Below are 22633 nucleotides of genomic sequence, written 5' to 3'. Positions count from 1 at the left end.
AATAATCACTGAGTAAAATCACAGCAGTCCTGTTACCTTAATGTTTTAATTTTATTTTTACGCCATTTTGGATTCACTGTAATGTGCTTTAGCATGAATGCTATGTTGCTATATTTCATGTCTTTGCTAATCCTATGCTAAAAATCTACTCTTGTTACTTTTTGTTTTTGGAATGTGACAGGAAGCCGCAGTACCACAACCAAACACACTGGAAGTCCAAACTGAGCATTATCTTTGCGGGGCGGAGGGAAAGGCAAAAGCCATTTATAGAAGCTAAGTTAACTGGAGGTAAAAAAATAAAAATAAAAATAAAAAAATAAAATCATTTGGGCAAGTGGTTTCAGATTGATGGGCTAAAAAACAATCAAATAATTGGCCCAGCACAATTTTAAAATGCTGCTCCTCATTTTGACTTTCATCATTCATACTTGCTGGCTGTGAGCTGTGTGGGGAAAAAAGGGATGGTTATAAAACACTCACAGTTAAAAAGGAGGAGGGGGGTGGTGTACGAGATGTTGCATGAGAATCCATAGAACTGCATCTTATGACTTCCAATAACTATACCTGTACAATACCAATATTGAAACAATACCACAGTAAAAACCTAAAACATCAGTAAAAGCAGTGCAACGAGAGATGACAAAACTTGAAGGAACTCCCCTTTTTTTTGTATTTTTATTAATTCGAAAACAATTCGGCAGCACTACACTATAAGATCGCCTTGATGCCCTAAAAATCCACATCATCTGTAATATGACAAGCTGCAGACTCATTATTTGCATGCGTCTTTGCCATTGCTCCCCACATGACCTGCCGAAAGAAGGGTCAGGCAATTATGAACAGAAATGCCATTTTTTTTTGTGGGGCGACTGCCGCCTGACAAAGACGGAGCGAGGGCCATTTGTTTTCTGGCGTTTTATTAATAGTCTCCGTGGTTGCAAAGACCTGTGCCGCTGGGTAACATACTACAGGCTTTGTGTTCAATCACATCATGTTTTGGATAATTACCATCACGACACAATATTTAAAAAAACAAAAAAAAAAATTCAAGTTTGTTCTAAGAAACAAAGAAAACAAGATGACATTTGATTTGACTCATCCCTGCATGTTGTTGTTGACTGCAGCAAATACGTCTGGTGATCAAAGCTCAGAGAACAAGTTAATCTTTAATTTAGAAGACACCAGCAAAATAAATACATATAGTCAAAAGTCCACAGCGTCTGGCTCTGACATCCCCAAAGTGACTTTGTAGCAAAGTCTCGTTTCGGGGCGCATAATGTGTAATCCACTTACGTGAGCCGATGGATTTCCAAGTCGTGACGGTACTTAGTAAGCCTAATTCATCTAATAAAGCATGTATGAAGGCCCGATTTAATTTGCCTCGGGTGCTGTGGGCGCACGCGGCCTCACGGAAATCAATCACATTTCTCGTCATTCAATAATGCATGATTTGGCAAAATCAAGCCGCGGATCTGCCGTGCCGAGGCACGCTTTTGAAGAGCCCGCAATAAAACTTTGTTATTTCTCAATCACCTATGAATAATTAAATTACAGTGAGAAGAGGGGAGAAACAACTTGAACAGGATATGTTTTAATTAAAAAAACATAACAAAAGTTTTTACTAAAGTACTACAGCCATTACTGGATATGTAACCAAAGCATCATTAAATAGTGTCCATACATCATTTACAATAAATCATAAAATGCTGTGTAAAAACATAAATTATATTTAACGTGCAATCCTTTCTGTATCCCTTGCTTCGTAGTTTGTACATAATTGTGGGGATGGTGTTTTTCTTCTTTTTTTTTTTTTAAAGAATGACAGTCTGTTGTGCTGCTTTAAATAAAGAATGTCAAAGTTATAAGAGAGCAGCATATAAGTGTAGAATAGTTGATAAGATATATTGTATGTTACCCATGCATAGACTACAACGCAGCATCTCTCAGTCACTCACTGCCTCTTTCGCTGCCACTTTTCTAAAATAGAAGAGAAAAGAGAAGATGATACTAATAATGGAAGCATCATCAAATCTTGGATTATTTGTCCACAAACATGCATGTCGAGAATATTCGGACATATTTAAACAGCCAATAGGCTCAACAAGGCTCGACTTGGCATACTATTATTTTTGTAGAACCTTCCAAGTAGGCCTGAATCTAATCTAACCTATTTTACTGTTATGCAGATTAATTTTTTGCTTGTGTTGTGAAGGGGACTTTGTAGAGGAAAAAAATAATAATCGCATATTAAATGGCAGTTGACCATATTCACCATTTGAGGTTAGACAATAATCATACTAGTCAAAAGTTTCTGCTTTGCTGACGTGCATAAAATGTCCTCTTAATGTGGCCATCAAGTATAAGCCGAAAAGTTCAGGGTGTCCCCGAAAGACAACATTGGTTATTGCTCAAAATTAGGGCCACATGGATTAAATGGCCGGCTAGATTTAATCAGCCATCATTAGCTAACATTAGCTAACATTAACGTTAAAATTATCCGTTATGTTTATCGGACAAATTAGGGTAGATCATTCAAATGTTCTGCCTGTAATTTATGCCTTTATTGCTCTAATTATTAAGGGACAAAAAAAATACGTTATTTTATTCTTTATATAATTTTTTAATTAATCAGCCGGTTAATCAGTTATCGGAATTTTATTGTATTCTTTTTTTCATTTAATTACATTAAGTGTTTTTATCCTTAACATTCCTGGCACTTTCCACACTATGGCATTTTTTTTTTTTTACGCGACCGAGAGTATGAAAATAAGTGTAAATGTTTCGTTCCCGTCCATTGCCATTATATACTAGCATGCCTCAATCTGACCTACGCATTCATTGCAAAATTGCTTTTTGCAGTTCCTATCTCCATACCGAGGCAAGTACAGCGACTTAGAACTTAACCTAGCCGGTACATTGCAGTCAAAAAAACAAAACAAAACGACATTTAGGTGTCTGTCATCAACCGTACGTGAATGAAAAGTCAACATTCCACAACCCACATTTGCATGATCAAAAAGGTCGAACAGCAACAAGGATTTGCTATTGCTATTAACTGGAAACATTTGACCACATGAGGTGACTACAACAAGGCTTTTGTTATAACACTCAACATCAGCAAGAAAGGCAAAGCTGTGTTTTGGTAGTTTGCGTGTTGGAGGAATCACAAACTTAAAGGGAGTGTGGATACAGGTGCATCTCAATAAATGAGAATATAGTTGAAAAGTTACGTTATTTCAGTAGTTATATATTGTTCAGACATTCAACACAAGGGGACATTCTTTTGAGAAGGCCAGTTCCTACACAATATTCATAATGTTTACTGTATTTAACATCATTTTGATTGTTGGTCCTAATTGCCTTGGTCATTTAAAAAAAAAAAATGTTTTTGTGAAAAAACTAAACAAAATTAACAAACAAGACTTGCCTCAATTCAACCTTTGCGGATCATAATTTTAAAACAATTTTAGAGAGCACACTTGTATTTTTTTTTTTACCTAGGCAATTTTGCTATAAGGCAAACTGTATTTGAATTTGTGGTCATTGTTTTTAATCCATAAAAAAATAAATAAATGTTACTTGCTGGAAATTTCACCTATTCATGTTTTTTGTGCTCAGGCCCAAAGCCCTGTCTAATATAAAATGATTACTTTGGCGTCATGTTGTGGCATCTTGCAACTACAGTAATTTCTGGATTATAAACCGCTACTTTTTTCACTTGCATTTGACCCTGGAGCTAATACTAAGGTGCGGCTTATCCATCAGATCACAATGGGGCACACTACAAAGGAAGCGCATGAGCATCCAGGCAGAGCAAACCAAACCAAGTGAGCCCAAATACAGTAGGACAGACAGAACGAGAGAGAGAGTCTATTTGTGCCCTCATTATGGAAAAGAAAGTAGCGGGAACCCGGTGCGGTAATATCAAAACACCTGCGGGTTATTAGTCAGGTGCGGCTTGTATATGTAACAAACTCGAGTATTCCCCAAATTTAGCTAGCGCGGCTTATAGTCAAGTGCGCCTTATAGTCAAGTGCGCCTTATAGTCCAGAAGTTACTGTATGTTGAAATGCGTGGAGGAACTTCATTTAGATGAGTGGCTTTCAACTGCTAAATCTCAATAGAGAAATTCCAATTATCACAGATTTTTGTACAGTGATTCATATTAGTTGAACCAATGAACTAAATGTTTTCCACAATTGAATTATTGAGGTGCACCTGTAAGAGTGATTGTAAGTACACGACTGAGGTTTTTAGACCTGGAAGAGGGGTGTTGGCTTCTATTTTTTATTTTTTTTTAATGAGAGTCTGATGTTTTAGGGGACATCCCAGAGTCCTTTGCAGAGTCCTTTGCAGAGTTCTTTGCAGAGTCCTTTGCAGAGTCCAAGGCATCGGCGGTCGCGGAGGAAGAGACCCTCCGGTAGATGAAATCGTACAGGCTGATGTCGGGTCTCGTCTTGCGGCAGTTCTTGCAAACCAAACTGGAATATTGGTGCAAAAGGCCGTACAGCCTCCCTGGAATGGGACGGCAAGGACGGAGATGAGAGGGGGAGAGGAGACGGTGCAAGTCAAGATGAGGAAGGAGAGGTTTGGGTGAGAGAGACAAAGAGAACAAACAGGTTGGCAATGAAAAAAAAAAACACAGCAAGAGAGGATAAGATCATGCCATGAAAAAAAATAAAACTAAATGAAAGCCAGTTTGAGCTCGTGTTGGTGCGTCTCTGCAGCTTCACTTTAGGAAATGGATAGCTGGAGGGGAATTTCTGTGAAAGGCTTCAATAAATGTCAGCGGGGGGGGAATGAAAAGAGGGGAAGAGAGGCTGGGGTGACCAGTAATCCACTCTGATGCTGAATGGATGGGCCCAAGGAAAAGACATGGCCCATAAGATGTAATAACTTAGCATGCACATGGGCTGCTGTACGTATTTTTTTTTTTTTTACTGGCGCGGTAATAGTAGCAGCAAGGACAAGCCTCTCAATCTTCACAAACTCATTGGTGGCGAATATCGTTCCCAGTTCCATTTATTGTGTACTCTACTATAAGAGCTCCATAAATGGCAGGTGCTGGATTTAATGAGACGCAGTGGAACCTCTAAAGTCGAACAATCCATGTTGGACCATCCCAGGGTGCTGGTTTACCTCTCATTTATTTAGATAGATTTTTTATTCATCACGTTTTTAATTGGTTAAGTGTCACAAACAAGCAATATATGAAGTTTCCATACTTTCAAGGCGTATTTTTCATTGTACAAATGCCACAGCCTTATTGTATATCCTGACCTGTTCGACGTTAGAGGTTGCACTATAGCTTTGAGAACAAAAACAAAAAAAGAAATGCTGTCTGACTTACCCACAGTGACTTGTTTCTCAGTCAAGAAAGTGTGCATGTTGTGAACATCTCGCATAAGAGAAGCATCTCCAAAGGTGAAGTATGCCAATTCTCTGCCCGCCTCTGCCGCTGCCATCAGCTGAATCAGCGCTAATGAAAGAAAAATCGAGACGGCTGAAAGCGATACCCAGGCAACAATGCTTGCATTACATTGTCTTGTCGTATTTTTTGATCAATTCAAGTAATTGAAGGAATGGCAAACTGAAGTAGGGCTGGGCGATTAATCGATCAATGATTCAGGAATCAAGTAATTCCCCCCGATGAAGAAGAAGAGACTCTAATCTTTTTTTCCCGTAGGTTCCATGTTTTTATAGCAATAGAACACAATATTCTGTGGGCTTTGCAAAATCTGTCAAAATCCAGTAAAACAGCCGGAAGTGAAGGGGGTTACTTCAGTGAAAATGGCTGGGAGTGAATGAGTTAATCTTTCAAGGAAAGTTCATTTTGTTTAGAGGCAGCACCTTTTAATCATGTTACGATCAGTGACATTTGTTGTTACATATGATTCCTAAAGGGAATAAAATCCAAACAAGATTTTTTTTTTTATGCAATCATTGTCATTTGCTTGGCATCCAAAGCAAAAAAAGAATCAATCTTATTCAGAAATTATAATTTTGTGAAGGGGGAAAAAAAAGATTTCATTTTTAGACCATATGGCTCAACCCTTTCTAAGCAAACGGATGTAAGTAATTGAGCTTGGTTAGCAATTGGTCAATAATCCAAAACGAGGGATGCCTTCTGCCCGCAGTCCACGAGTTGAGGCCTTCCATCTTTTAGCAAATTAGGACTGTTAAATATTTAACATTATGGGTATTAACTCCAGATTAATGAACGCACGACTCAAAACATCATTTTGAAAAGGGCTGTAATATTTACAGCGACAATATAGCTCAGCATCATGCAAGTATGATGCCACATAAAACGCTAAGCTAATTCCAAAGCTAATGGTTATGGGTTCTCAGCAACAAGTCCAAGAGATAAAATAAATCAGTTTACAGACTATATATATATATATATATATATATATATATATATATATATCTGTAAACTGAGTCTCAATATTAAATATGACATTTATTTTTGTTGACGTAAGCACATGGATCCAAAAAGATGCTACTTGTTTAACTCCGAGTGTGAACTAAATTGATGTTGCTCAAACGGCGTCACATTTGACCATTAGCAATTGGAGAAAATGTGCAGTTCCCGGGACGGTAAGTGGGCCCTCGCTTATGAAGAGTGATGCCAGTCCACAGGGGATGCGATTTATGGTCTCCCTTGCCCGTAATCAATCGGCGTTTTAATGGAAAGCATAAACGTGTGTCAGCGGATCGATAAAGGGTGGGAAGAAACGGATGAGTGACACACGGGGCGGCTACTAATTGAGCGAGGGGGGTTTCAGACGGTCTGCTGCTCCGTAGTGCTTGAAAAAAAAAAAACTGTGGCTAGCTGCAAAATTTGAAGTCCCATACTAAAGTGTACAGTACACTTGGAGGAGGCATTAAGTGAACAATAACAGTACATATTATACAGTACAATAGTGTTTTTATGTGTTGCGGCTAAGTGTGTGCTTGTTACACTTGTTTGAAGGAGTTTAATTGCTGTCACATCTATGCTAATTTCTGTTAGCCTGTCTATGGTTTTCACATTGTGTGTTAGCATTAAGATAGTGGACTCTCTACGAATTTCTACCTTTGAGTCGCGTGTCTCCGCCGAAAGCTCCACAGCCCCAGTTGCCAGTGGCTATCGCAGACAGATGCTTTCTGTTGGCATTTTTCCGGAAGAATCCACAGTACGCCTGAAAAACAAGAGTGACAAGAACCAAAGGTTTAGCAGAAAAGGGGATGATGTGTTACGCATTAAAAAAAAAAAGAAGATGCATTTTTTCACCTTATTGAGCTCTCTCGTCATTTTTTCAGGCAAAAACTGCTCCAGGAAGTTTTTGTATTTCAGAGCATCAATGGCCACAATCTCTGTGCATCGTCTCTGCCAGTCATCCCTTCAAATTTACAGTAAGACTTTTTAAATTCAAACCTATATTCTTTTTAGCATGTTAACAAGGTTGACGTAGAGGAATAAAAATAAATGTTTGGGCAAGGGTGGAAAAAATACCTGGGAGTCTCATCTTTGTAGCACTCATCCCACTTGTAAGTTTCAGCATAGCCAGAATATCGACTGTACTGCTCAGCACCTGCATCGAAACAAACACAAGCGAGATGGAACTTGTGCCTTACGGTTTGTCGTTCACAACAACGCTGTCTAATGTCCAAAAGACATGCAGTGCTATGACGGGGGGGTAATAATCATAACCTATCATCAGTTAACCAAATCAAAGTCGATTGTGTGGAGTTGATTGTTGATTAATACAACTCTGAAGCTTGAACATTGCTAATTAAAGATACAGACAAATCTCCATGAGGCTTACCCATAATTCCATTTAAAAAAAAAAGTGTCTTGGAGGTGTCATGTTCAAAAGGAAACCCTAAAATGTCACTAATGCAGAGGCATAACAATATGAGACCGTAATCAGCAGTGAGAGCACACAGAGTGGACCTGAATGTGTTTCAGCGCCTTGTCAATCAAATCAAACTCAGTGCGCAGTGCGCGCACAGTATCAGCAAGAGCTGGATTGCCCTTCAATAAAAGCCTTTGATTTAATAAGTGATCTGCTTTGGGGTTCAAATAAAAAGCTTCCAGTCTTAATGGGAAGAAATGGTTCAAAAAGAAGAAGCCACATGTACACAGGCAGTGAATGACAGTTACCATGGCGGTAGTATGGTACTTATTATGGGCATAATAATAGATCGATTGATTTTTAACAAATCAGTTGATCATCAGCGGAGACGCAGGTCATTCAGTCCTATGCGGACTATGAATACAGAGTCCGAGATACTTCCACAGACTCAGTAAACAGCAGGGCCTGAATTTGCATTTAACCTTCCTTACAAATGGATCAAGTTAAGTTTCAAGAGCAACGTCGAGTTACTTGAATCGCCGAATTCTCATTTCTTCCCATTGATTTGATTTCAAACACATGGCATCAAAATGCACCGTGTGAAAACTTTTCCAATCAAAAAGTAGCTTGTGATTGGAGGCAGGGTGTGAAACAACAAAACTGAAATAAACTTTCTTTGGAACATTTTTCATCATCAAGACCCTCTTTAAAAAGTCAGCTGAGAACAAAGAAGTAATTAATTTCCATAAAACAAGCAACTTATTCTTCCAGGAACAAGCTGCTCGTATCCTTCCCTTCATCAACAGATGAGCCGCTGTCCTCGCCAATCACCTTGATGTCATTTGTGCCGGAAACTGTCCGGCTCCTTCCCATCACCAGATTACATCGTGGCGTTCTTCTACCTTCCCAGACGACAACGCCCCCATGGAGGAATACCCCCGTCACATTGAAAATGTACGGGAAGACCCGAGTTAGTGAGGAATAAAAATAAGAGGACAGAAGTGAACAAACGTCTGGACCAAAAGAAAAGATTAAGAGCCTGGATTAGAATCATAGCAAAGACTGCATGCGTGCAAAGAATATTTTTGCGAGGTTTTAATGAATCTATGGCGTAACTGGCCCATTCCATTAGTGGAGCGATGACCTTAGTGCAGATATAAATTCCTTTCTGTCCAAATGTAATAAAGTTAAGTGGAGAGGAGGAGGCGGAAGAGGAGGAGGGATAGAGGGAGGGAGGTGGGAATGGTCTGAGGCTTGCGGGAGGACGGTGACTAACAACTGAAGGTGACTCGGGAAAGAGATGAATGCGCCAGAGAAGGCAGGGCGGCGCCACTGTGTCGCTGGCCGCGGCACTTAATAAGACAAAAGTCGATTTTTACATTGACGGCGCAGAATGAAGCAGTTTGTGTGTGTTTGGTGGCATTGCTGGGGCGGAGTGTCGTTGTCTGTCTGCTCTACTACAGAAACATTCGGTGCAAATCGACACACATATGCTTATCCTGAGACACATCTATAAATAACCCACCCTATAGGGATGTATATAAAAGTATACCTCTATTTATAAAAGAACATTAAGAACAATATTTTTTGTTTGAAGACAAAAAAAAAAACTTGATTAATCAATTATTGCCAGTCTATGACTTTTTACCTGTAATAATGAGGCATTCGTTGTGCTCCAGCGCTTCAGTGAAAAGACGGGAGACGATGAGTTCGGGGTTGATGATGAACCGGATCTCCTCTTGGACCAGACCATGTCCCGTGACGCCGCCCCCTACGAATCGGTTTGCAAAGTCCACCTTTTGAGGAAAATTTACATTTTATTACCAGAGAGGCACTGTCACAAGCAAGGTTATTTTAGTTAACGAAAACTAACGAAAAAACTAAAACTAAAATAAAAACATGTTGTTAACGAAATAAAATAAAAACTAAAATGCTTTAAAAAAAACTAAAACTACATTTTGTTTATAAAAATAACTAAAACTAACTATAATTGTAGCGAAAATGTCTTTTGTTTTAGTCTTTGGTAATTAATTTAATAAATGAGCCTTTGGGGATGATTTTAAATGTGATTTTTAGTATATTTATTGAACCGCAATAAGGACGTTTGAAAGTGTGTCACACAGAAGTGACGTCATCGAGCAACAGCCAATAGAAAAGCACCTACAGATGACGTCGCTCTTAAGCGACAATTTTGCATGCTTGACTTTTGGCTCCAATGGCTCACCTCGCCTGCTTTTTCATTTAGCTCAGCCGAAATACAACGCTAGGTAAGAAATGTGTTACTTTTTTTATTTTACCATGGTGTTTATTAAATATTGCACACAAAACACTTTTTTTAAACAAATACTAATACTGAAACTAACTAAAACTTTTTTTTAAATAAAAACTAACAACCCTGCAGACTAATTAAAACTAACTAAATTGAAAATTCCAAAACTCAAAACGAAATAAAAACTAACATGAAAATTCCAAAACTATAATAACCCTGGTCCCAAGAGTTTTTCTTTTATTTTACTGCTTACTTTCAAAAAATGTATAGTCTTGACTATTCAATATGGCTGGGACTAACTGTGAGATTTCACTTCCAGTTATGCAGATAAATGAGTCATTTAGAATGTCCTTATTTCCTGCCACCCACTGCGGTCATTTAATACAGATAAAGATCACGTGCTTGCTTCCTGTTTGGGAATAATCAAATGAGGAAGCAAAATCATGCATGTTCGATCCACAAGAACTCCTCGTGTGTATAATTTTTATTTTACGCCAGCACAGGAAAGAGAGCGGCCAGTGCATTTTAATGAAAATGCTGCTATTTAAACATGTCTGTTCGAGGGAGGGTCCTGCTCACTGGCCCGCAGCCACGTCAATCCGTGTGACAGTGTGTTTCTATGCGCATGGTTTTGTAACCGGTTCTCCTCACCTCGTTCACCCAAGCCTCACACTTCTCATCCTTCAATCTCACCCCCCCTGACAGAATGACAGCAAACTCTGGCCTATCAAAACCTCAGCACAGAGACACAGCCGAAGGAGGCGCCAATCCACCCGCAGGGCTCCTGAACCCGGGCAGGGTCGCCCCAGTAAGATGCCTCACCCTCATCTTTTTTTTTTCTCAACGTGAATCTCTTTTCCTGCACCCTAGGGTCCTTGCTATCCCCCTAGGATTTTTTGAGCTACTCATGTGGATACCTAAGCTGTCAGGCAAAATTTAAAAATACATTTGCCATAGCTCGACCAAAGAGAAGTGAAGAAAGGGTGAATTCCACACAAGGAATGCAGAGTTTACTTTTTTTTTTTTTTTTTTATATAAAGTTAACAGCCATCTACTACAAGTGCTTTATTTTTATGTGGAGGGTTGAAAAAAAAAAACACAGCGACAAACTTGCTAGCAAAAACTAGACAGATTTGACATGAAATGGATTTCATACCTGCAGCATCCCGTAACCATCATCTTCAATTGTCCCCTCACAAGTGATATGCAAGCGCATCAGCTGAGTCTGGCAGCTTAAAAAAACAAAGAGACACTTTTCAATGATGCCATTTCACTAAAAATACATTAAAATAATAATCATCAATTTACACTTAACACAGTTAAAAATTATATCACTAATACTAAAACATATTGAGCATTTCTTCCTAATATGGATCAACAACGCTAATTATAAGTATGTGCTTGTAAAAATCTAAATTTTTGTTTTATTCTATAAACTGCTGCTCAAATTCCATTTACAGTACAGTGTTGTCATTTCGAGCTAATTAACATACAATAATAGAACACAAACATATAAAAGTGGCTTTTTTGGTGTCCAAATTTTTTGATTTTTAAATAAAGAATAAAAAAAAGAGTAATACTTCTCCCAGTTTGGAAGCGTGTTTAATGTTTGTCTTGTGAATGTCACAAGGCCCTTTGGTCCTAAAAGACGACAACAACAATCAACATGTTAATTATTTATGAATCAAAATGTATTGAACTGACGGTTCGAGTAATATGATTTCCTGACGCTTACTGGTCTGTGAAACTCTCCTAAAGTAGCAGATGAGCGTTTTCAACTTCTCAATTTTTCGTGATGAAGAGCCCTCGAATAACCTGCAAGAGGAAGAGGAGGCAGATAAAGTGTTGTTTCAATCAAACAGTTTGTCACCTCATGTCAGGGTTGAAAACAACACGTGTACGATTTATAGTAGAGACATAGCTTCTTGTTTTCTTGCATTTTCGTTCTGTCAACCTTATCCAGTATAAAAAGGGTGAGCTTGGAAGTTTCTGACAATCTGATAACAATAGTTATTTGAATAAATGAAACTGCCAGCCTTATATTTATTTATTATCTTAACACATACCAAAAAAAAAAGCCTTTGTCTCAGTTTGGACATCACAATGTTTTCCACATCATTTCCTTCTCAAGCAGAGGAAGGAAAACAGTAGCTGAAGAGGTGCGTCTCAGCATTCCATCCTCCCTCTCCAACATATCCATCACTTAACGAGGACAAACCTCGACAGTTCTGCCAAAAAAGCAATCAGCAGATTGCTTGCCGCGCTGCCTGTCCAAGACGGAGCGCCACTGTAGCCAATAAGCAAAGTGACGGACACTCCCTCAATTATAAGGGGGGAAGAGAGCGGTGGGTGCGTGGGGGGGGGGGGGGGGGGGTTGTCTTGCGCACTAACGATCCACCGCCCATTTTAGACTGCGCTGCTTGTCTTGTCTCATCGTCTCACAAACTCGGTTCTATATTATGCTGCGGGAAGGAACGCTGATCGGGAAGGTGGGCCCCCAAGTATCTGCAAGCTCTGTGACTGGAATCGATGCTTATATTATTACACTGCCTTCTTCACTTAGCCTCCTGCTAACATAGGGAGAAGACGGCTGGGAAGGATACAAGGATAAAGGTTCGGACAGCATAGGAGGCTGAAGGACTGAATCAAGTTTGAAAAGAATACTGCAAAACCCCTCATGGTAGCAAATAATACGCAAATATACATTGGAACCACAGTATACCGATGCCCCAAGAAAAGTTCATATTGTAAACAAAATGTAAAGACGGTGAAACAGTAGTGATTTGTACTACTAAGGCGGAACGCAACAATGACTCGCGTCACAGATGTAATGTGACTTTCTAACATTCTTACAACACAACTGTACAATGAGGTTAAATAAATATTTGACCCTAAACTTCAACAACAAATTCAAACATGCGCGGAATGCTCTGAACTGAGGTCTGACTTGCTGTGGTCTCAAATGACACCTTACATAATCTTCCCAAAACCTTAAGCCAAGTCGTATTTTTTTTTATAGTTTTCCACTGCTGAGATGTCTCTAAGAGTCGGATGCTACACTAAATGCTCGGCCGACTGTGCACCATCATAATGAGCTAAAAACACAAGCGGACCGGATGTTATCAACCATGTCACTAACGAGGAGACAGCTCCTCAAAGAGATGAGGGAAAATTGAGTTGAGACGAAACCTGGACCATGTCCAGCAGGTAAGGAGGTGGCTGTAAATATAAGACAGATGGTATTTAAATGTGATTAGAACACGGCATGTATGTTTGTGCATGTGACTAGAATGACATTTTGTGTAGAACGCAAAAGCAAAACAGTGAACTGTAAATTTTAACATCATTGTCTTCATGGCTTGGAAAGAAAGATCTTCACTGTCTTGAGGTACCTTGCCCCACAATGGTAGCATAAGTAAGCGCCTGTTTTCTTTTTTTTTTATGCTGTGGATCTGAAGTACAATAGTTGGTCATCAGTGTTGAAATCCCACACAAACAGTGAGAGACGCCTGAAATTCAAAAAATCCCTCTGTCCGATTCCCCCAAAATGATGTGCATACGGGCTATTGGTAAAAACAAGTTATTAGTCAATGTGGTTCAATATTGGAAACAGCTTTGAAAACAGACGACCAACTACTGGTACTAGGGGGTTTCTAGTGCACCAGTGCCCCCTTATGGAAATTTTTGTTCCCAAGACAAGGCAAAAAAAAAGAAGAAAAAAAGGCTGAGGAACAACCCGTGACTTTAAAACTTACAAGTTGGTGCAGGTTTTCATATGTTGAGCAAGCTCAGGAACACATTATTATTTATTAATTTTATGTTTTCAAAATCTGTTTCATAAGAAGCAGCAATGCAGCAAACTGTGAATTGTGTCAGGATTAAAAAGAGCGCCTCTTTGTGCTACGTTCCACTTTGCGAACAATGCCTTCACCTGTAGAAGTTGATCTCGGGATAGTTGCAGTACTCCGACTTGCGGGAATTGCGTCTCGGGAATGTGCAGAAGAAGGCGTTTGCCAGAAGACAGGCGATTTGCTCCTGAGACATCGTGAGTGAATGGTTCATCTGTGACTTCAGCAGAGGGATTGGCTGGGGAAGAGGCAAAAAGGGAGACTGTGAGGATTATGCCAATATGGATGACGAACACATCAGATAGGGGAACAGTCCAAGGGGAGACACTGAAGGTACATACAAGGTTACATGAGTGTGATAGTGCGGCTCTTTGGGCTAATGGGATGGATAATTAGTATAGCAATTTAACAAGCAGAAGCGACAAGAAGGGTTCTATTTAGTAAATGGGAAGAAGTAATTAAGGTCTGTGTTTTCTTGCGCTCGCCCAGGTTCTCCCAGTCAGGCACACGGGCTCATAGATCTTGGCTGATTAGAGTTTAAGAACCTCCCAAGGCTGCCCCCAGTTAGCGGATCAATACTAGCTCTAATAACACAAGGCTGAACATCTGGCCTGAGGCTTACTACTGCAATACAAAGCGGAGCCGGACGGAATCGTCATTAACAAACCACTGGAAAGGAGGATTTTTTTTCCTGTGCACCTGAAATTCCATCTTAATGCCAGATTAAATTTGCAACCCTCAGTTATTGTCTCAATAATTGTAAAACTCTGCTTTGATAATCATGGGTACAATGTCCATAATAAATAAAAATTTCAGTAGCCCCTTGCCTTTTATAATATAAAAATATATAAGGCAAATTGTTCCACTTTTTTTAATGAAAAAAAAAAGAAATTTGTTCAAATAGGAATGTACAAACGTTTATACAAAGTAGGTGTCTTCTTTATGTTTCTGATTTTCATCTGAGCTGGGAAGTATTTGATAGATGGCGTTGGAAGGTTAGGTTTACATTTTGTACTTTCTTTTCTTCCTCTGTCCTTTTTTTTTTACGGCAAAATAAAAACAATTAAAGAAATGTTTCTCCTAATTTTTAAGCAAGAAACAACAGCACTGTATTGTATATAACTAATTTCATAAAGTGCAATTAGTGTATCTGCTGTGGTATTCGTGTGCTGCATGTGTGCCTTTAAGGGGTGTGGCTTAGTGAGTGGAGACGCTGGAGTCAGCCGTAGTCCTTGCAAGTGTTATAATTTTATCATTGTGTGACTTTGAATGGCTGAATATGCACTGGCAATTTTGGCACTCCGTGCCCAAATATGAGGGCATCACAATACCTTTTTTTTAGTTAAACTGTGAAAAAAATATAGATAAGATTTTATGAAATCAAGTGTGCTACAGCACTATTCCGATCTGATCTCCATGATATGGAGCACAAGTAACAATATTTCTTCCTACAAACACTGTGGAAAACTCAAAAAGAGGTAGAAGACTGCAGTACATACCATCGTGCAGAGACGTGGAGCGCTGAGTGCCAGCTTGACCATGGAAGGCAGTACGACCTCATAAAGGTGCTGAACCTCGCAATGTTCCAAACACTGGAGGGTAAAAAAGGTTAATATTGTTAAGTAGGATTTCAATGTGCACATGAGCCATTAGCTTGTATGATGTCAACATTTTCACGTTCATATTGTGTAAATAAAGTAAATGCAATGTTTGTTTTTTATAAACACTGCTAACGGTAAATAACTCACCGCTTATTGCATTATACCAATTAAATTCAAAGTCTGACAAATTATATGTGCTTATACTTTGCACTTGAGCTGATGTTCTTTAAACATGACTGGATTTGAGTGGTGCTCTTTAAAGTACAAAACCTTTACATTTTGGGTATCAGTTTGAAAAAAGTGCATTCGGATTTTTTCCCCCCTGCTTTTTTATTTTAATCACACAAGGAATCGCCGCAGACTTAATAAAAAGTCTGAGAAAGTTTAAAACGCAATCCATGGACATGAACGAATACTTGCAGCCAATACAACAGGAGGCTCAGTTCTCTCATATCTAACAAAACGTCGATAGCAATAAGAGCAGTTTATGTTGTGACAGGCCAATTCCGTGCTTCACTTCACGATGAAACACCAAGAGCAGATGCTGTGAAGCCCTTTAAGTAGTTCAAGTATATGTCACAAGGCATGTTTGTTCGGTTCTGACTTTTATCAGTGAATTAAGAGCTACCATTTTACAATCTACGGTCAGGTGATAGGCTTATGACGAGTATCAAGCATCTGCTGTTAATTAGCCGTAATGCCCATCATGTTTTCCAGGTAGGAAAACCTTCAGTATTCCACAGGGAGGGGGGGGGGGGATTATAAACTTGATGGAAGTCCCTCGGGAGGCGTGACAATGAGTAGCTAGAATGAAACACCAAGCGTACGTCATTCAACACAATTTGGGATAAGCGTCACAAAATGGAAGGCTTCTCGATGTAGAAACCACTGGTGAAAAAAAAAACAAAAAAACACATCAATCTGGAAAGGGAGCCTGCCGGTGTAAAAGCAGCAACATACTTCAGCCTCCAGCTTGCCTCAGCAATTCCCTCTAAAATAAACACACTTACTCCGTCATACAGCTAGATTTACAACGCAATCACTTATGAGTGTATTGGCTTCAAATGTCACCGTGATCAATCACTTGCCTTATTCTATCAAGGTAAGCAGAGCAGCTGATTAAATGGACCTTCCGGAGCAAATGCAAATGACCAATCCCGGAGAGAGAGCGGCGGCGTGGCATGATTTTCGACGCCGAAGTCTTCGCTGGGCAATTTGTCCGGGGGAGCGTTTATATGGCAGCAGAGCAGGTCTGACTAAACGTTGTCAGAAGTAATGAGCTGGCAGGCATCATAAAACGCTCCCGTGGGACTAATAGATGGTAGATGGAGGATGTGGCAGTGTGAAGGTAGAAATACGATAGCCGTTGACCTTAAACGGCATCACTCCGGTTACAGGACCAGAGCTCAGGATTCCACTCATGAACTTTTTACACATTCATTTAATAAAGTTATTCTGACAGATTACAGTGGCACATAATCCATTCAAAAATGCTGGCTGACTTTCTAAATTTTTCAAATTTCAAAATTTTCCTTTCTTAGTGGTAATAATTGTTTTGAATTCCAGGCTTAAAACTGTATTTAATTTTTACACTCAATTCCAAGTGTTTTTTTTAAGCAGATGTGTAAATTCAGAACGACAAGTAAACTTCAGCGTTTGACAAACAAGTGGGAAATGCTTGACAAAGCACAAATGTTTGTATACTCCCTCGGGGCATCAGCTGTACTCAGCCCTGGACCGTTTCCATGCGAGGCCCTCAGACATTTGTCAGAAAGTGACACTGTGACAGTTTCATTTGGCAGAAGAGAAACACGACGACAATTTACAGACTCATTCCAATTTGTATAATTCCTTCTTCTTTTTTTTTTTTTATTATCTTCTCTGCTACAGCCACGGAGGGAATGTCAATCAGTGGAGCTTGGCTGTGCTATGTCTGGACAATTATTCAGTGCGTCACAAATGCTAGTTAAATTAAATAAATTGAATGTTGTCAACTGAGCAACATAGTATATTATACAGTGAGCCACCACAAAACATTTTTTGCAAAGGCAGTATTGAATCTTATCTTATGCTAAAAAGCCTTAATTCCATCGTTAAAAATTTACCTGTCCTCTTGTAAGCTTTTGCAAAATGCCTTACCAGCATTTTTTTTTTTAAATAGAATACTAAGGAAAGCCTCACTTCCATTAGAATGGAGGACAGTCAGTGGAAGGGCAATGTTGAAGGGCTTACTTAGCATCATTTCAGATGGGATGGACCCTTTTAATTAAATTGGATTAAGCAATAAAGTGGCTCACGCAGCCGATCGATGGTTCAAGCTCCGCCTCGCACCGAGACTTGAGTCCAAGGAGCAGAAATAAAAAAAGGACCATTTAGTAAGGTCTATATTTAGCAGTGGGTGTGAGTATAACATTTTACAACGGATACTGAAATGCATTAAATGGTACTCGAAAAACGCAGCAAAATCCTAATAGTTCCATTAAGATAATCATGTCTGCTGCAATAACTTGAAATAACTGTCAGAGAAGCTATTAGAAGAAAATGACGTGCTCCTGCCATATTTGTTAGCCTTTGTTATTATGGGTGGTAAAAATATTGTTGACGTCTTCTGGTAACCATTTCTAGGTTACTTGTCACTTTCTCAAGCTTGCAACTCACCTCTGTGCAAAGAAGGTTGAGGGCAGTGAAGTCCCATTTCTTCGCATGTGCTGTGTTGTATCTCAAGATAGCATCCTAATGAGAGGAAGTCAGTTACATGTCATATGTAAGCACTGCACAACTGAACAAAATATTCATAATTACATAGAAGGTAAGGTCACGTGATACAAAGGATCAGATGCAACAGGAGATAAATTGTAGGGTGATATTTTTGCAAACACTGCCACCTTGTGGATGCTGCAACACTGCTGACATGACTCGGGTGGATATTTACGTTTTGGTGAAAAGAAAATTGTACTCAGAATGATACAGAATTTAATTAAATTAAAGCAACCATGATTTTGATTTTAAGTACTTTCATGAGTTTCATATTTAGAATTGAATTACTGAACAAAGTCAAAATTTCTATACTATTGCAATTATTATTATTGAGAAGCACCTGCACTACAAACGTGTCTTACCCTCGCATCCAGAGAACTTTTGAACCCTCCTTGCAAGGCAGAGTGGATTAACTCCCACCGACTCTGGACACCACCTCCATCCTGCAACACACATTGTTTTTGTTACGACTCCAACTTTAGCGTTATGTTTGGGTTGAAGTCCGTGTGCGCTTTGGACCTCTGTCTCCATTGGAAATAGATTCTTCTCCGAGCAAGGCATCTTAACGGACAAGTCATCCCACGAGTCTTTGAACTTGCCTGGGTACGGGACAGGCACCTCTCCCTCTCTGAGGAGATCTGTCTGTAACAGTGACAAACAAACAATGTATTCTCAAGGACGGTAAAAAAAAAAAGAGAGCCTGTGGCACACAATGAAGAGTCTGGTACCACTGTACCTGTTCCCACCATGTTTTTCCACATGATGGCCCACATACCGAAATTAATAAAATGTTCCCTCACCCTTACTGTGACAGTGTGGTTAGGCACAACTTTCAGGTGAGACAGTGGTGGGGCACACTGGGGCATCCTGTTCAGCTCATCAATAGGGGTCCCCAGCCAACTTCTGGTCATGTCATGCACAGGGGACGGAACACTGCAAAGACAAGTAGATGAGAACAGTGCGGTGTTATAGAAGGTGATCAGAAATGGACAAAATTAGTGAAGGTTGGCTCTTAATAGGGCGCTTAAATATAGCGGAGGAAAATACATTTTATTTTATTAACACCTTGCACCTAGTTCGTACGCAATCGCAAAACCATGTCACATAATCAACTGAATTTAGTATTTACAAAAAAAAAATATGCACACTAACTAACCCTTTAAACAAGTAAGTGCACTCACCTTTTGACATTTACGCACAAAAATAAAGCTTAGGTAATGAAGGCAAAATGTAACAGCCTACAACAGATTTGTAATAGTTGTATTGGGAGAGAAACAGAACCACACTTCTACTTTTGATGGTGCACAAGGTGCATCCAAGGACCGCCAACAAAACAGGACATCTCACACGACGGTGAAAAAAACCGTACACCTAACAACAACACCAACAATCAACCAGATGACACTAAAGTAATACTTTAGCTGTAGAATAGAATTTAAAGTCCTACTACTGGTCTCACTGAATGGCTTATGCATGAAAAAAAAGAGCTAACAATATAAACTCAATATGACTCTCAGGTCTGCAGATTTGGCTCAATTAGCAGAGACCAGAGTTAAAAAAAAACAAAAAAAAACATGGTGAAGCAGCATGTAGCAGTTATGCTGCCAACAGAGGTCAAGTCAACCCCAAGTGTGAAAGCTTCTAAGTCCAGGATAAAAACGATGCTTTTTCCAATGCCTATACATTTTTATGCATTTAAATGTTGAACATTTAATTATGTAACCCACGGTGCGTTACCTAATACCTTGTGTGTATGAAATGTGCTATTTAACTAAGGCTCCCTTGCCTTTAATTGCATTGGCCTGAGCACAAAGGCAGTGAATAGACAAGATTTTTAACTAACAACAGAGGATATGTTCTGGAAAAAAATATATACATATACTGGGTTCGCTGTATTTCCAGAATTCCTAAATATATCTTCCCAAGTAAATTTACAAAAAAAAAATCCCAAAATTTTCCACCCTTTGCTTATTTTAAAGGAATAAATGTTACACATACCTTTCACAAGTGGCACCAGGCTGATTGATAATAAATTCCTGGCTTAAATCTGATAGGTCGCTACAGTCTGCCGCCAAGGTATCTCCAGTTCCTGCGGGCGAACGTGTGGCTTCGGGCTCTGAAACAAAATGCTGAGATTTGTCTGCCCAAGCCTCTGCACATTCTTCGACACAAGCGCTGCCATCTCCTGCCGAGTTGTTGACGAGCAGCGTTTTACCAACGGGGCTGTTGGGACTTTGCATCTCCACGTCGTTGGATGACGGACCCTTTCTCGGACTCGCGCAGCAGGTCGATTTGGAGTTGGGGGAGTGTACGGCGACACAGGTTGTTTTCACGGGGTGAGGGCCGGGTGAACTGGACCTCTTAGATTTTTGTCCATTAGAACACTGCGCAGGGGCTGAATTACTTGTAATGCTTGAAAGAGGAGAATCGCTGAACCCGCTTAAAGGCCCGCAGTCCATTAAAGTCTGAGAGGCCGTGTCTCCCCGTAAAAAAATGTCTCCATCTTGCTCCGGGGTTCTGCAGAAGAGCTCAGCCGATCCGCCTTCAGATTGGCTATCACCAGTCACACTGGAACACATACCAAATAACAGAAGAAAATAATAAGCAGAGTGCATACAATCAAATGTCATGAGTGTGCTTTTTATTTACCTCCTCTGAGAATCCATTTCTGCATCCATTTTGGAGCGGTCAGACAAGGTGAGTGGATGAAAGCTACTAAAAAAAATAATAATAATGAGTTGATAAAAGGATATGTGCTCACATATACTAGTCACAAAAATTTAGGGCAAATGAACTCTGGGTTAAATTTAAGAATGAACCTAAAACGCACAATAACCTTACCAGGTTAACTTAATTTTGAACGTCTGAATGCACATTTGAGTGTTCTATGCTTCAGCACTTTTTGCACAACTTATTTTCTTTTAAATGTATTGCTGGGCTATCTGAATGGGATTCGGCATCTGCAAAATGTGCAAATAGACAAAATCAAGTGACTAGGACTCGGGTTGCAAAAAAAAAAATAGGTGATTGAGAGACATACCAAGGTTAGGGTTAGGATAGGACAGTGTTGCTCGCCTGAGTTAGTGTTTCAAATCGTGGTTTTAAAACAACATTAGGGTATTGGGGTTAAGGTTTCAAATTAGGGCTTCAAGACCATTGTGAGGGTTTCAAGTCATTGACCTGGTTAGGGTTTTAATGTTGTCACCCCTAAAGTCCAGGGTCAGGGTTCGAATCCCGCTCTCTTTTTTTTTTTTTAATACTACAACTTTTTTACAAAAGCCTGTATGGTTTGAGGGTTATGGTTAGGATGGTCATGCCGATAAGAGCCTGTCTTCGGTGGTAAAACTAAATGAAAACTTCGTGAAAAGACAGAAGGGGGTGAAGCGAATCAGTAACAACGCTCAGAGCATGACTCGTTCTGGCGACTGACCAAATCAGAGCCGTTCACGGCAAAATAGCGCTAGCAGGCCCACTCTGTACATTAGGGACATTAGTTGTTGTTTTTAAAATAGCAACTTAACTCAGGCTTTGTTTGTTTTTAGAATTATTATATAATAGTTAGTCAAATCCATTATTAAATAATGAAGTCAACTTGAGCATTTAAAATGTGTTCATTGTTGAAATTACGTCATGAACACCAAATAAAGTCAGCTTTTATGTGTTTTGACAGAAGCGGTAACATAAGCAGAAGTGGCAAAAGCCAATGTAAAAAAAAGCGAGTTGATTAAGGCTGCGAAAACCTGTCTAATAATTCTCGGCAAGATAACAGTCTATCGGTAGCGAAATGCGCACGTTATAAAACCTAAACGCAGATATGTTCAACGCTAAGGCTAATTTGGCATCGAGACGCTAATTATATCAACATGTTTGTTGTTTACTGGCTAGCAAAGCAGCCGCGTCAAGCTAGCGGGCGCTGTTAAAAATTAGGAGATACAACTTACAAGCATGTCCCTCCCAGGGTTTTATTCCTTGGCTTGATACATTATGTAGTTGTTTTTTTCATTCCGAATGCAACAGTGTCACGCCATACTGTATATCGTTCAAAATACTGCACTAAATTACGGTTATTGTCCAATTTCTACTTTATTGACATGCCAGCGCGACCGCCGCAATTGCTTGACGGCAAGCGGAAGCAGGACCAATCAAAAGAGTTTTATTTGGGGGGTAGGCGGGATCAGATGGTGGTATCCGAGCGACAGTGCCGCAAACTAGTTTTTTGTCGTCTGAAGGGACGAAAAAGCGCAAATCACTGCAGGGGCTAAATATGATGACGTCAGGGTAATGTATTACTGTACGCATTCAACCTAAATTAATGTA

The 22633-nt window shown here is 39.6% G+C and overlaps 1 protein-coding gene across 2 annotated transcripts; it reads right to left on the bottom strand.

The window, feature by feature from the left end:
- Positions 1-2640: 2640 nt before the first annotated feature.
- Positions 2641-22426, bottom strand: LOC147163615 (poly(ADP-ribose) glycohydrolase-like). 2 transcript variants are annotated; one of them, XM_086093557.1, is made up of 18 exons: positions 22258-22426; positions 20966-21031; positions 20315-20884; positions 19117-19249; positions 18836-18958; positions 18679-18759; positions 18218-18292; positions 15458-15550; positions 14042-14196; positions 11846-11925; positions 11691-11751; positions 11267-11342; positions 9490-9637; positions 7499-7577; positions 7277-7385; positions 7079-7184; positions 5351-5479; positions 2641-4515 (listed from the first exon to the last, which is right to left on the bottom strand). In XM_086093557.1, the coding sequence occupies exons 2-18, from the start codon at positions 20992-20994 to the stop codon at positions 4298-4300; spliced, it is 2265 nt and encodes a 754-aa protein (XP_085949683.1). In that variant the 5' UTR covers positions 20995-21031; positions 22258-22426; the 3' UTR covers positions 2641-4297. The 2 variants fall into 2 exon arrangements, with proteins under 2 accessions (XP_085949683.1, XP_085949684.1); XM_086093558.1 differs by having other exon boundaries at positions 20966-21028.
- Between the last annotated feature and the right edge of the window lie 207 nt (positions 22427-22633).

This window comes from Leptonotus elevatus, chromosome 13, assembly GCF_054856555.1.
Source record: "Leptonotus elevatus isolate MCC_2025b chromosome 13, RoL_Lele_1.0, whole genome shotgun sequence".
Taxonomy (NCBI): domain Eukaryota; kingdom Metazoa; phylum Chordata; class Actinopteri; order Syngnathiformes; family Syngnathidae; genus Leptonotus; species Leptonotus elevatus.
Note: the sequence above shows the minus strand (reverse complement) of the source record. Positions and strands in the feature narration are given on the sequence as shown.

Excerpts from the sequence above, each read along its gene's own strand:
- LOC147163615 (XM_086093557.1), bottom strand. The coding sequence starts at position 20,994 with ATGGATGCAGAAATGGATTCTCAGAGGAG. Across the intron at positions 15,551-18,217 it reads TCAACCTTCTTTGCACAGAG|TGTTTGGAACATTGCGAGGT; the intron begins GTGAGTTGCAAG and ends TTTACCCTCCAG. Across the intron at positions 11,926-14,041 it reads CCCGAGATCAACTTCTACAG|GTTATTCGAGGGCTCTTCAT; the intron begins GTGAAGGCATTG and ends TTCCTCTTGCAG.